The sequence below is a fragment of the Nicotiana tomentosiformis genome, chromosome 4 (assembly GCF_000390325.3).
Source record: "Nicotiana tomentosiformis chromosome 4, ASM39032v3, whole genome shotgun sequence".
Classification (NCBI taxonomy): Eukaryota; Viridiplantae; Streptophyta; class Magnoliopsida; order Solanales; family Solanaceae; genus Nicotiana; species Nicotiana tomentosiformis.
Window position 1 is genome coordinate 111027672 of NC_090815.1, and position 13507 is coordinate 111041178.

General features: G+C 42.3%; 1 protein-coding gene across 1 annotated transcript; it reads left to right on the forward strand.

The window, feature by feature from the left end:
- Positions 1-12183: 12183 nt before the first annotated feature.
- On the forward strand, positions 12184-13022 carry LOC138910343 (uncharacterized). The gene is made up of 2 exons (XM_070201574.1): positions 12184-12446; positions 12536-13022. Exons 1-2 carry the CDS (start codon positions 12184-12186, stop codon positions 13020-13022), a joined length of 750 nt encoding a protein of 249 aa, XP_070057675.1.
- The last annotated feature ends 485 nt before the right edge of the window (positions 13023-13507 follow it).

Genomic DNA, 13507 nt, shown 5'->3' on the forward strand with positions numbered 1-13507 from the left:
GGAATTGGATAGAAATGATATATTTGAGTTCTTGAGATTATGGGTAACATTTTCATCCGAGAATTTCTGGAATCCGGGCATGTGGGCCCCGAGTGAATTTTAGGAATTTTACCATTTTGGGTTGGTTGATTTATTTAATAGCCTAAATTCGAATTATTGAACATGTATTAATTATTTTGTATAACCTTTGGATAGTTTCGGATTTTTTTGGCATCAAATTGAGAATTTAACGTGACGTGGTAATCGGAAAGTGGACTTTGAGACAAGGTAAGTCTCTTGTCTAATATTGTGAGGGGGAAGTTATCCCATAGGTAATTAAAGTAATAATTGTTGCTAATTGTGGGGGCTACGTATGCACGGGGTGACGAGAGTCCGTACGTAGCTACTATTAATGCTAAAGTCCGGGTAGTTTAGGACTCAAAGCATGAATTACTTGTGTAAATTATATTCTTTGTTTAATTAATATTATTTGATATATATATATATATATATATATATATATATATATATATATATATTGTGAATTGTTAGATAAAAATATAAAAGGATGGAAATCTCATATACTTTATTTTCTGTTTAAATTAATTAATTGTTAAGAGAAATTATTCTTCCTCTCGAATTGATCTAATAATAAATATACTCTCCTTCCGGAGGTACATAAGAAAATGTCCTCTTTTCTTGTGGAGCGGGCCGAACGCCTCGGCAGGATAGATGCATCTATGGATCGTGCCGCACGTCTCTCGGCAGTGTACATGACACTCTGGATCGGGCCGTACGACCTCGGCAGAAATCGTGCTTAATAATAATAATTACACGATACTTTGATATTTTATTGCAGCTTGTGAAGCTAATTGATAAATTGGAAATCTTTGGAATTTAAAGAATTATTATCCCTGCTTGTTAAGGAATTATTGTTATTCCTGTAAATGAGACTAATTGATAAATTGGAAATTTATTGAAATTGAAGGAATTTAATTATTTCTGCTGGTTAAATAAATTATTATTATATTCTGTGAATCATGCTGATTTAGATATTCTAGTTTTATTTCAATTATTATTATTGACCCATAGTGAGTGTCAAAGTCGGCCATCTCGTCTCTACCACTTCGAGATTGGGCTTGATACTTACTGAGTTCATGTTGTTTACGTACTCATACTACACTTGCTGCACTTTTTGTGCAGGACCTGAGACAAATTCTAGTGGAGGACCAATCGTCTTACACCCACGTTATCAAGGGGCATAGTGGTGAGCTGCCTTTCTGAGCCGTTCTGCAACTACCAGTGTCTCTCCTTGTATTTTCATTCTGTCTATTTTTTTTTTATTTCAGACAGTATTTGAGGTTTTGTATAATCTACTAGATGATCATACACTTGTGATACCAGATCTTAGCACACACATTGGTAGAATTTGGAATTTTATTATTTAAGTTAAATCGATATCTTTTCTAATTTCATCAATATTGCTAGTAAAATAATAAAATTACTTAGAAAATTATTTTGAAAATAATTGATATATGTTTAATTTATTTGTTGGCTTGCCTAGCTATAGTGTTGGGCACCATCACGACCTATAGGTGAAATTGGGTCGTGACAACATGGTATCAAAGCACTAGGTTCACGTAGGTCTCACAAGTTATGAGCAGACATAATAAAGTCTTGCGGATCGGTACAGAGACGTCTATACTTATCTTTGAGAGGCTATAAGGTGCTAGGAAACTACCTTTTTTCATATTCTATCATGCAATTAATGTAGTACTAAATATATTTCTCTTATTCTCTCACAGATGGTGAGAACGCGCTCTAATGAGGTTCCAGACCAGGGAAGAGCTACTCCCCCAGTTGCTAGAGGCCAAGGCAGAGGCCGAGGGAGGTCTCCAGCCCGTGGTAGAGGGAGAGGATGTTCCAAGACTGTTCTAGTTATGCTGCCAGTGGGTCCAGTAGAGAACCCCATTGTTGAGGAACAGGGTGAGGTGCCTGTGGCAGAGCCAGCTCCGGTGGATTTCACATCTGCACCAGGATTCCAGGATGTTATGGGTCGTATGCTGCGATTCATGGACAATATGACTCAGGCCGGTTTATTTCCGGCAGACCCAGCCACATCCCATGCGGGCGGGGGAGCACAGACCCCTACCGCACAGGCTCATGGACATGCAACAGCTGTATATCAAACCCAAGGTGCACTACCCGTGGGTGGGGCCCAGCCAGTGGCAGCAGCTATACCTGAGCCCAGGCCAGCTGCAGCCGCTGATCCTCAGAAACTATTGGATAGATGGACTAAACTACATCCTCCTGTCTTTGGGGGTGAGTGACATAAGTATCCCCAGGATTTCATTGATCGGTGCAAGGATAGACTGTACAACATGAGGATATTGGAGTCTCATGGGGTAGACTTTGCTATTTTTTAGCTAGAGGGCAGAGCCCGTAGATGGTGGCCGTTTTATGTTCTTGGAAGACCAGCAGATTCTCCTCCCATGACTTGGGACATATTTACCCGTATCTTTCTGGACAGGTATATTCCACCCTCCCAGAGGGAAGAGTTGAGGTTTCAGTTTGAGCAGCTCCAACAAGTTCTGATGTTAGTGACCGATTATGAGGCGAGGTTTTCTGAGTTATCTCGCCATGTACTTATGATACTCCCTACTGAGGCGGAGAGAGTGCGGAGGCTTGTTGCGGGTTTACATACTGTCATTCATGCCACTATGGATCAAGAGGTTGAGATGGGTACTTCTTATGAGCTGGCCGTAGAGATAGCCCGCAGGATTGAGGGTGTACGTCAGCGGAGCCGAGAGCAAATTATGAGAGATAAGCGGTTCAGGTATTCTGGTGAGTTCAGAGGTTCTCCGTCTGGGGGCAGAGGTCAGTTCGTGAGAGGGCAGTCCAGCAGGCCCCCATATCCAGCACCACCGCCTCCTCGAGGTGCTCTAGTGCAACCTTATCTCTGGTATATACCATAGAGTTCTTATCGCCCACCAACTATTCAGGGTCCTCCCAGTGGGTATTCAGTTCCCTAGGGCCAGACGCTTAGTCAACAGCCCACTGCATCGAAGAGTTATTACGAGTGCGGGGACCCCAGTCACATACGGAGATTCTGCCCCAAACTTTGGGGTAGGCTAGTGCAGCAGGGTCAGCAGCCTATGATTACCGCACCAGTTGCTCCACCAGTAGTTTGACCAACAAGAGGTGGAGGACAGGTGGTAGGGACCGTCCTACAGGTGGAGGTCAACCAGGTGGAGGCCAGCCAGTTGGCGCTCCAGCTCGGTTCTATGCTTTTCCAGCCAGACCAGATACAGAGGCCTCATATGCCGTGATTACATGTATTATTTCTGTTTGCGGTAAAGATGCCTCAATGTTATTTGATATAGGATCTACGTATTCATATATGTCATCTCTATTTGCTCCATTCCTGGGTGTTTCTCGTGAGTCCTTGAGTACTCCTATTTATGTGTCCACTCCTGTGGGCGATTCTGTTATTGTGAACCGGATCTACCGGTCCTGTATTATTACATTCCGTGGTTATGAAACTAGAGCAGATCTCCTATTGCTTGAAATGACCGATTTTGAAATTATTCTGGACATGGACTGGTTATCTCCATATCATGCTATTCTAGACTGTCATGCCAAGACTGTTACCTTGGCTATTCCCGCATTTCCTAAGCTGGAGTGGAAGGGTTCGTCTGTTAGTTCATTTAATCGAGTTATTTCTTTTATAAAGGCTCAACACATGGTTAAGAAGGGTTGTTTGGCTTATCTAGCCTATGTTCGAGATACTACTGCAGAGACTCCGGCTATTGATTCAGTGCCTGTAGTTCAGGAGTTCTCCGATGTATTTCCTTCAGATCTTCCAGGTATGCCACCTGATCGCAATATTGATTTATGTATTGACTTGGCTCCAGATACCCAACCTATATCTATCCCACCGTATCGCATGGCTCCGAAAGAATTGAAAGAATTAAAAGAACAGCTTGAGGAGTTACTAGCCAAAGGGTTCATCAGACCGAGTGTATCGCCTTGGGGTGCACCGATATTATTTGTGAAAAAGAAGGATGGAACAATGCGGATGTGTATTGATTATCGCTAATTGAACAAAGTTACTATTAAGAACAAGTACCCATTGCCACGTATTGATGATCTATTTGACCAGTTGCAGGGTGCTAGAGTGTTCTCTAAGATCGACTTGAGGTCGGGGTACCATCAGTTAAAGATTCGGGATCCGGATGTACCGAAGACTACTTTCTGTACTAGATATGGTCATTATGAGTTCTTGGTGATGTCCTTCGGTTAGACTAACACTCCAACAGTGTTTATGGATTTGATGAACAGGGTATTCATGCCATATATTGATTCGTTTGTCATTGTCTTCATTGATGACATCTTGATCTACTCGCGCAGTAAGGAGGAACACGAGCAACATATGAGAGTAGTGCTTCAGACATTGCGGGAACAAAAGCTATATGCTAAGTTCTCCAGATATGAGTTCTGGCTAGAGTTTATAGCATTTTTGGGGCATATTGTATCGGGCAAAGGTATTAAGGTTGATCCCAAAAAGATTGAGGAGTTCAGAACTGACATCGTCCCAATTTGGCGACTGAGATCAGGAGTTTTCTGGGTTTAGCAGATTATTATCGTCGGTTCGTGGAAGGTTTTTCATCTATTTCAACACCTTTGACCAAATTAACCCAGAAGGGTACTCCGTTCCGATGGTCCGATGATTGTGAGGTGAGCTTTCAGAAGCTCAAGACAACATTGACTACAGCACCAGTGTTAGTGTTGCCTTCTGGTTTGGGGATGTATACAGTGTATTATGACACTTCACGCATTGGCTTGGGTTGTGTATTGATGCAGGAAGGGCGAGTTATTGCATATGCTTCACATCAGTTGAAGCCCCATGAGAAGAATTATCCAGTACATGATTTGGAATTAGCTGCGATTGTTCACGCTCTTAAGATTTGGAGGCATTATCTTTATGGTATGTCTTGTGAAGTTTACACTGATCATCACAGTTTGCAATATTTGTTCAAGAAAAGGGACCTAAATCTGAGACAATGCAGATGGTTTGAGTTACTAAAATATTATGATATTACTATCCTGTATCATCCGGGCAAAGCAAATGTTGTTTTAGATGCCTTGAGTAGAAAGGCGGAGAGTATGGGTAGTTTGGCTTTCATTTCAGCAGAGGAGAGGCCATTAGCTTCAGATATTTAGTCCTTGGCCAACAAACCTATATGGCTGGATATTTTAGAGCCCGGCCGAGTTCTTGCATGTGTTGTAGCTTAGTCTTCACTATTTGAGCAGATCAAGGCTCGCCAGTATGATGATCCACACTTAATGGTTCTTCGATAAACGGTACTACGGGGTGGTGACAAGGAAGTTACTATTGGAGCGGATGGTATTCTGCGACTCCAGGATTGTTTATGTGTTCGTAATGTGGATGGACTAAGGAAAAAGATCCTAGAGGAAGTACACAGTTCTCGGTATTCTATTTATCTAGGTGCTACGAAGATGTATCGTGATTTTAGGCAGCATTATTGGTGGAGACGAATGAAAAAGGACATAGTTGAGTATATGGCTAGGTGTCTAAATTGTCAGCAAGTTAAATATGAGTACCAGAGGCCAGGTGGCCTACTTCAACAGATGACTATATCGGAGTGGAAATGGGAACGCATCACTATGGACTTTGTAGTTGGGTTTCCGCGGACCTTGCGGAAGTTCGATGCAGTTTGGGTCATTGTTGACAGGTTGACCAAGTCGGCATATTTCATTTCGGTTGTGACTACGTATACTTCAGAGAGGTTGGCCCAAATTTATATTCAGGAGATAGTTCGGTTGCATAGTGTGCCAATTTCCATCATATCAGATAGAGGTCCTCAGTTTACTTCACATTTCTGGAGAGAAGTACCGAGTGAGTTGGGGACTCGTGTAGAGCTCAGCACAGCCTTTCATCCGCAGACCGACGGGCAGTCAGAGCGGACAATTCAGATTTTGGAGGATATGCCCAGGGCATGTGTGATTGACTTTGGAGGTCAGTGGGATCGTTTCTTACCTTTGGACGATTTTTCTTATAATAACAGTTACCAATCCAGCATCGAGATGGCTCCATTTGAGGCTTTATATGGTCGACGATATCGTTCGCCCATCGGGTGGTTTGAGCCCCGTGAGGCTAAGTTATATGGTACTGATTTGGTGAAGGATGCCTTGGAAAAGATTAAGTTGATTCAGGAGAGACTTCGTACAGCGCAGTCCATACAGAAGAGTTACGCAGATCAGAAAGCGCGAGATTTATCATTTATGATGGGTGAAAAAGTTCTCTTGAAGGTTTCGCCGATGAAGGGCAAGTTGAGCCCAAGGTTTATAGGCCCATTTGAGGTGTTGAGATGAGTTGGGGAGGTTGCATATGAGCTTGCATTGCCTCCCAATCTGTCAGGAGTTCATCCGGTTTTCCATGTATCTATGCTCCGGAACTATCATGCCGACCTATCACATGTGTTAGACTTCAGCACAGTTCAGCTAGATAATAGCTTGGGTTATGAAGATGAGCCAGTTGCCATTGTTGATAAACAGGTTCGCCAGTTGAGGTCCAAGAGGATTTCTGCAGTAAAAGTCCAGTGGAGGGGCCAACCAGTCGAGGAAGCAACTTGGGAGGCCGAGGAGGATATGCGGAGCAAATATTCACACTTATTTAGCACTCCAGGTATTATTCTAAACCCGTTCAAGGACGAACGTTTGTTTAAGATGTGGAGGATGTAATGACCTAACCGGTCATTTTAACTTTTAGAACCCCGTTTCCTAAAATAAAACTACCCGAATGTGCTTTTAATGATTTATGACTTGCGGGGACGATTGGTTCGGGATTTGGAAGTGTTTGGGTTGAAATCAGAACACTTGTTCCCTTAAGTTGGCTTTAAAAGGCCAAGTTTGACTTCGGTCAACATTTTGAAAAAATGACCCCGGAATCGGAATTTGATGGTTCCAATAGGTTCGTATGATGATTTCGGACTTGGGTGTATGTTCGAATCGGGTTTTGGATAACCCGAGAGCGTTTTGGCGCTTAATAGTAAAAATCAACTATTTAAAGGTTTAAAGTTCTTTAAATTTGGTTTGGAATAGGTTTTGGAGTAATCGAGGTCCGTTTTGAATTTCGAGTCTGGGAATAGCTCCGTATAGTAATTTAAGACTTGCACGCAAAATTTGGTGTCATTCCGAGTAGTATAAGTATATTTCGGCGTATTCGGAGTAAGTTTGAAGAATTTGAAATTTCTAAGTTGAATCAGTTTGGTTTGAGGTGTGATTCTTAGTTTTGATGTTGTTTTACACGTTCCGAGGGTTCGAGCGAGTCCGTTTCATGATTTCAAACTTGTTGGTATATTCAGGCGGGGTCCCGAGGGTCCCGAGTGTCAATCGGACGAGGCTCGAACCAAGTTGAAAATTGGAAGCCAAAACTGAAGCTCCAGCTACTGTTAGAATCGCACCTGCGCTTGGCCAGCCGCATGTGTGACACTGGCAGGTGCGGCAGTAGCATGCAGAAGCGGACAATTCCACAGGTGCGAAGGATTGGGCGCAGAAGTGGACGCGCAGGTGCGGTCCTTTGGGCGCAGGTGCGGAGCCAATCTAATAGGGGAATCTCGCACCTGCGAGGCTCTTTTCTGTAGATGTGGAACCGCAAGTGCGGCTAAGCCTCCGCAGGTGCAGAAATCACTGTTGGGCAGAACCTTAAAACGGACGAAGCTCAGTCCATTTTAGTCCGTTTTTCTTCCATTGTTGGGCGATTTTAGAGCTTTTGAGAGGGGATTTCAACTAGCAACTTGGAGGTAAGTTAATTCTACACATCTTGAGTTAAATACATATATTATGTGTAGATTATAACTAGTAAATCTTAGAAATCAAAAGTTTAGATAAAAAACCTAGATTCTTATAAAAACGAGATTTTAACCACGAAAATGATTATGGAATTGGATAGAAATTATATGTTTGAGTTCTTGAGATTATGGGTAACGTTTTCATCTGAGAATTTCCGGAATCCGAGCACGTGGGCCCGGGGTGAATTTTAGAAATTTTACCATTTTAGGTTGGGTAATTTATTTAATAGCCTAAATTCGAATTATTGAATATGTATTAATTATTTTGTATAACCTTTGGATAGTTTCGGATTTTTTCGGCATCAAATTGAGAATTTAACGCGACGTGATAATCGGAAAGTGGACTTTGAGACAAGGTAAGTCTCTTGTCTAATCTTGTGAGGGGGAAATTACCCCATAGGTAATTAAAGTAATAATTGTTGCTAAATGTGGGGGCTACGTACGCACGAGGTGACGAGAGTCCGTGCGTAGCTACTATTAATGCTAAAGTCCGGGTAGTTTAGGACTCAAAGCATAAATTACTTGTATAAATTGTATTCTTTGTTTAATTAATATTATTTGATATATATATATATATATATATATATATATATATATATATATATATATATATATTGTGAATTGTTAGATAAAAATATAAAAGGATGAAAATCTCATATGCTTTATTTTCTGCTTTAATTAATTAATTATTAAGAGAAATTGTTCTTCCTCTCGAATTGATCTAATAATAAATATACTCTCCTTCTGGAGGTACATAAGAAAATGTCCTCCTTTCTTGTGGAGCGGGCCGAACGCCTCAGCAGGATAGATGCATCTATGGATCATGCCGCACGTCTCTCGGCAGTGTACACGACACTCTGGATCGGGCCGTACGACCTCGGCAAAAATCATGCTTAATAATAATAATTACACGATACTTTGATATTTTATTGCAGCTTATGAAGCTAATTGATAAATTAAAAATCTTTGGAATTTAAAGAATTATTATCCCTGCTTGTTAAGGAATTATTGTTATTCCTGTAAATGAGACTAATTGATAAATTGAAAATTTATTGAAATTGAAGGAATTTAATTATTTCTGCTGGTTAAATAAATTATTGTTATATTCTGTGAATCATACTGATTTAGATATTCTAGTTTTATTTCAATTATTATTATTGACCCATAGTGAGTGTTAAAGTCGGCCATCTCGTTTCTACCACTTCGAGATTAGGCTTGATACTTACTGAGTTCATGTTGTTTACGTACTCATACTACACCTGCTGCACTTTTTGTGCAGGACCTGAGGCAAATACTAGTGGGGGACCTATCGTCTTACACCCATGTTATCCAAGGGCATAGTGGTGAGCTGCCTTTCTGAGCCGTTCTGCAGTTACCAGTTTCTCTCCTTGTATTTTCATTCTGTCTATTTTTATTTCGGACAATATTTGAGATTTTGTATAATCTACTAGAAGCTCATACACTTGTGACACCAGATCTTGGCACACACATTGGTAGAATTTGGAATTTTATTATTTAAGTTAAATCGGTATCTTTTTTAATTTCATCAATATTGCTAGTAAAATAATAAAATTACTTAGAAAATTATTTTGAAAATAATTGATATATGTTTAATTTATTTGTTGGCTTGCCTAGCTATAGTGTTGGGAGCCATCACGACCTATAGGTGAAATTGGGTTGTTACTATTTTCAAGTCGGTTTTTGGAGTGAATTTTGAAGGGGATTCAAGGGTATTCACTAAGGTAAGTTGCTTGAGCTCTATTATCATTAGCTATAGTGTTTTCCCATTAATTTCTCACCTAATTAGTAGGATTTTTGGAGTGAAATAAGGGGTTAGGGCTTGGGATTTTGGAGAGAGTAATTTAGGGATTTGAGGGACCAAATGAGGTCGGATTTTAATGAATTTAGTATGGGTAAACTCGGAAGTGAATGGGCTTTCAGGTATTGTGACTTTTGTTGGATTTTGAGACGTGGGCCCAAGGGCCGGGTTTGAGTGAATTTCGGGATTTGGCCTATAAATTGGTATTTTCCTTATGGGATTAATTCCTTTAGTTCATATTGATCGTATTTTATTGCTTGTGGCTAGATTTGGGTCATTTGGAGGCCGGTTCGAGAGGAAAGAGCATTCCGGAGTAGGAGTTCTATGCTGTTAAGGTAAGTAACAGTTTTAAATCTGGTCTTGAGGGTATGAAACCCCGAGTTTGGTACAATGTGATTGTTTGGAGATGGCACCCATGCTAGGTGACGAGCATGTGGATGTACGCCATGAGGGATCGAGACTTGGTCCGTCCCGGGAGACTGTGAAGTCTAATAGCCTTTATTTGTGTTCATATGCATTCCTGTCTACTAGAACTTGACTGCCTTTCATATTAGAAATCACGCTTAGGCTATATTCCTGCTCCTGGTAGTTATATTCAGTCATAGCGTTTCTTGTACATGTTTACCTCAGTCTCTACTATTTTCCCTGATGATATACTGTAACACTTTGATATGGCCTGTTTTTCCTTTCTTTATTGAGAGCTATGAGACTAGAGAGGTTCATGACTGAGTAAGGCCGAGGGCGTGGTTGTGAGGTATTTTTCTATGGCACGTGAGTTGTCCATGTAGCACGTGAGTTGTCCGTGTGGATCCAGATATGATATTATAGCACGTGAGTTGTCCGTGCAACATGTAAGTTGTCCGTGCGTATTATAGCGCTTGGGCTATAGGAGCCCTTCATGAGTCTGAACACCCCTAGTGAGCGCAGGTACCTAATGAGAGTGTGTATTGAGGGCTGAGAGCCGAGAGTGTGAGCTGTTGAGATGGGTTGAGTGACTGCTGCCTTGAGAGGCTGTACTTGCTTTTATTTATTGTTGCACTTAGTTATTATTTGTTGTTGTTGTGAAATTTTTTGAAGATTCATATCTATTTTACATGAGCGCGAACTGATTTGACTTACACCACAGGATTTGAAAGCATGTTCACTCTTTACTGAAAACTTTTAAAATGAATTGTACTGTATAGCTCATCACTACTTCTCAGTTCCTTATTTATTTCTATTACTTGCTGAGTTGGTTGTACTCATACTACATCCTGTACTACATGTGCAGATCTAGGTGTGTCTGAGCTCGGAGATTGTTGAGTCTAGGCCTGTTTGAGTTTCGGAGACTGCAAGGTAGCTGCTAGCATCCGTCGGACCTTGTTACTCCTTCCATATTTCTTTCTATTTTGTACTGATATTTAGACATTGACTGTAATAGTTTTAAATACTTAGACGCTCATGACTAGTGATACCCGATGTTTGGGGCTGGTTTCCGCATTTTGATTCTATATTGAGTTCAACTTTGATTTTATAAAATAATTCATGATATGGAAAGCTTTACTTTACTTTTATATTTAGTTTGGAAGTATTTTTGGGAAGGTCGGCTTGCCTAATATCACCAATAGGTGCCATCACGACGGGTTAGGTTTTGGGTCGTGACAAGTTGGTATTAGAGCTCTAGGTTACATAGGTCTCAAGAGCCATGAGCGAGTTAGTAGAGTCTTGCGGATCGGTATAGAGACGTCTGTACTTATCTTCGAGAGGCTGCAGAACCCTTAGGAAAATTTCACATTCTTGTCGTGCGAATCTCTTTATTCTGGTTATTAAACACCTGTTGTTTCATTCTCTCAAACATGGTAAGGATTCATGCTACCGGTCAGGAGGGCCAGCCACCAGCCAGGGCCGCGAGAGGCCGAGGCCGAGGTAGAGGCCGTAGTAGGGGCAGAGGTACAACCCGTAGATCAGCTGGGGAAGTACCTGTAGATCCACCAGTTGTCCCAGATCAGGACTATGTTCCAGTTGTTGATGCACCAGCTCAGGCACCACCTGTGCCTATTGTGATTCCATGCCTCCAGGAGGCCCTAACTCAGATTATGACAGCGTGTACCGGCCTTGATTAGGCGATCTCTATCTCGACGGCCGTAACCACTTCTCAGACCGAGGGAGGCACTCATACTCCCGCTGCTCGCACACCCGAGCAGGTTGTTTAGGGACTCCAGACACCGGAGGCACCACCAGCCCAGCCGATTGTAGCTGCTCAGGATTATGTGGTTCTTACTATGCCTGAGGATGATCAACGTAGGTTGGAGAGGTTTGGGAGACTCCAACCTCCACATTTTAGTGGAACAGAGAGAGAGGATGCCCAAGACTTCTTAGACAGGTGTCAGAGGATACTCCGTACAACTGGTGTTCTGGAGACTTGTGGGGTCTCATTCATTATCTTTCAGTTTTCTAGGGCTACACTCAGATGGTAGGAGACTTACGAGAGGCGTAGTCCTGTTGGCGTAGCAACCCTGGCAGCAATTCTCCATGGTTTTTTTGGAGAAGTTCATGCCTCAGTCCAGTAGAGAGGAGCTGCGCAGACAGTTTGAGCAGCTTCGCCAGGGTGATATATCTGTGATGCAGTATGAGATGCGATTATCGGAATTAGCCTATCATGCTATCTGGTTGGTTCTTACAGACAGGGAGAGGATCATGAGGTTTATAGATGGTCTAACTTTTCAGCTACGATTGCTTATGACCAGAGAGAGGGTGTCTGGTGCTACCTTTGATGAGTTTGTCGACATTGCTCGGTAGATTGAGATGGTTCGCGGTTAGGAGAGGGTTGAGAGGGAGGCCAAGAGGCCTTGGGTCAGGGTGGATTCAGCGGTGCTCCTTTTAGGGATCAGTTCCAGCATGGTAGAGGTCGTCATTTCAAACGGGTTGAGACAACTCAACCATTTTACCGTGGTGCATCATCTGGCCATGGTTCTCACAGTCATCAGCAGGGGCAGTCATCATTCAGTGCACTACTAACGCAGAGTTCTCATCATGCCCCGCCCACTCAGGTATCCTCTGGTAGTTCTTTTGGGCATCAGGAGCAGCAGTTTCGTCAGAGGAGGGGTTGTTTCGAGTGCGGAGATTTTGGTCACATTATGAGAGATTGCCCTAGGCTATTGGGTGGGACTCCACAGCGGAGTATTCGACTGATGGCACCAACACCAGTTTCTCTACCACCCGTTCAGCCAGCTAGGGGTGGAGCTCAGCCACCTAGGGGCGGTTTCCAGTCAGCTAGGGGTCGCCCGAGAGGGGGAGGCAGATTAGGGGTGGTCAGGCTCGTTTCTATGCCCTCCCTGCCAGACCAGATGCTATTGCTTCAGATGCTGTGATTACAGGTATTGGCTTAGTTTATCACAGAGATGCCTCTGTATTATTTGACACTGGTTCCACGTATTCATATGTTTCCTCATATTTCGCCCATTTTCTGGATATGCCCCATAAGTCTTTAGTTTCATCTGTTCATGTATCTACTTCTGTGGGCGATACTATTGTTGTAGACCGCACATATCGGTCATGTGTGGTGACTATTAGGGATCTAGAGATTTGAGTGGACCTTTTGCTACTCAGCATGGTTGACTTTGATATGATATTGGGTATGGATTAGTTATCTCCATGTCATGGTATTCTAGATTGTCACGCAAAGACCGTGACGCTGGCGATGCTGGAATTTTCGAGGGTTGAGTGGAGCGGTTCTATAGATTATGTACCTAGTAGGGTGATTTCATATTTGAAGGCTCAGCGTATGGTTGAGAAGTGTTGCCTATCTTATTTGGCTTTTGTGAGGGATGTTAGTGCAAAGACTCCTACCATTGAT

Bases quoted from the DNA above. Each gene is read 5' to 3' on its own strand.
- LOC138910343 (XM_070201574.1), top strand. From the start codon at position 12,184: ATGGTTTTTTTGGAGAAGTTCATGCCTCAGTCCAGTAGAGAGGAGCTG. The intron at 12,447-12,535 runs GTAGATTGAGAT...TGCTCCTTTTAG, and splicing joins GAGTTTGTCGACATTGCTCG to GGATCAGTTCCAGCATGGTA.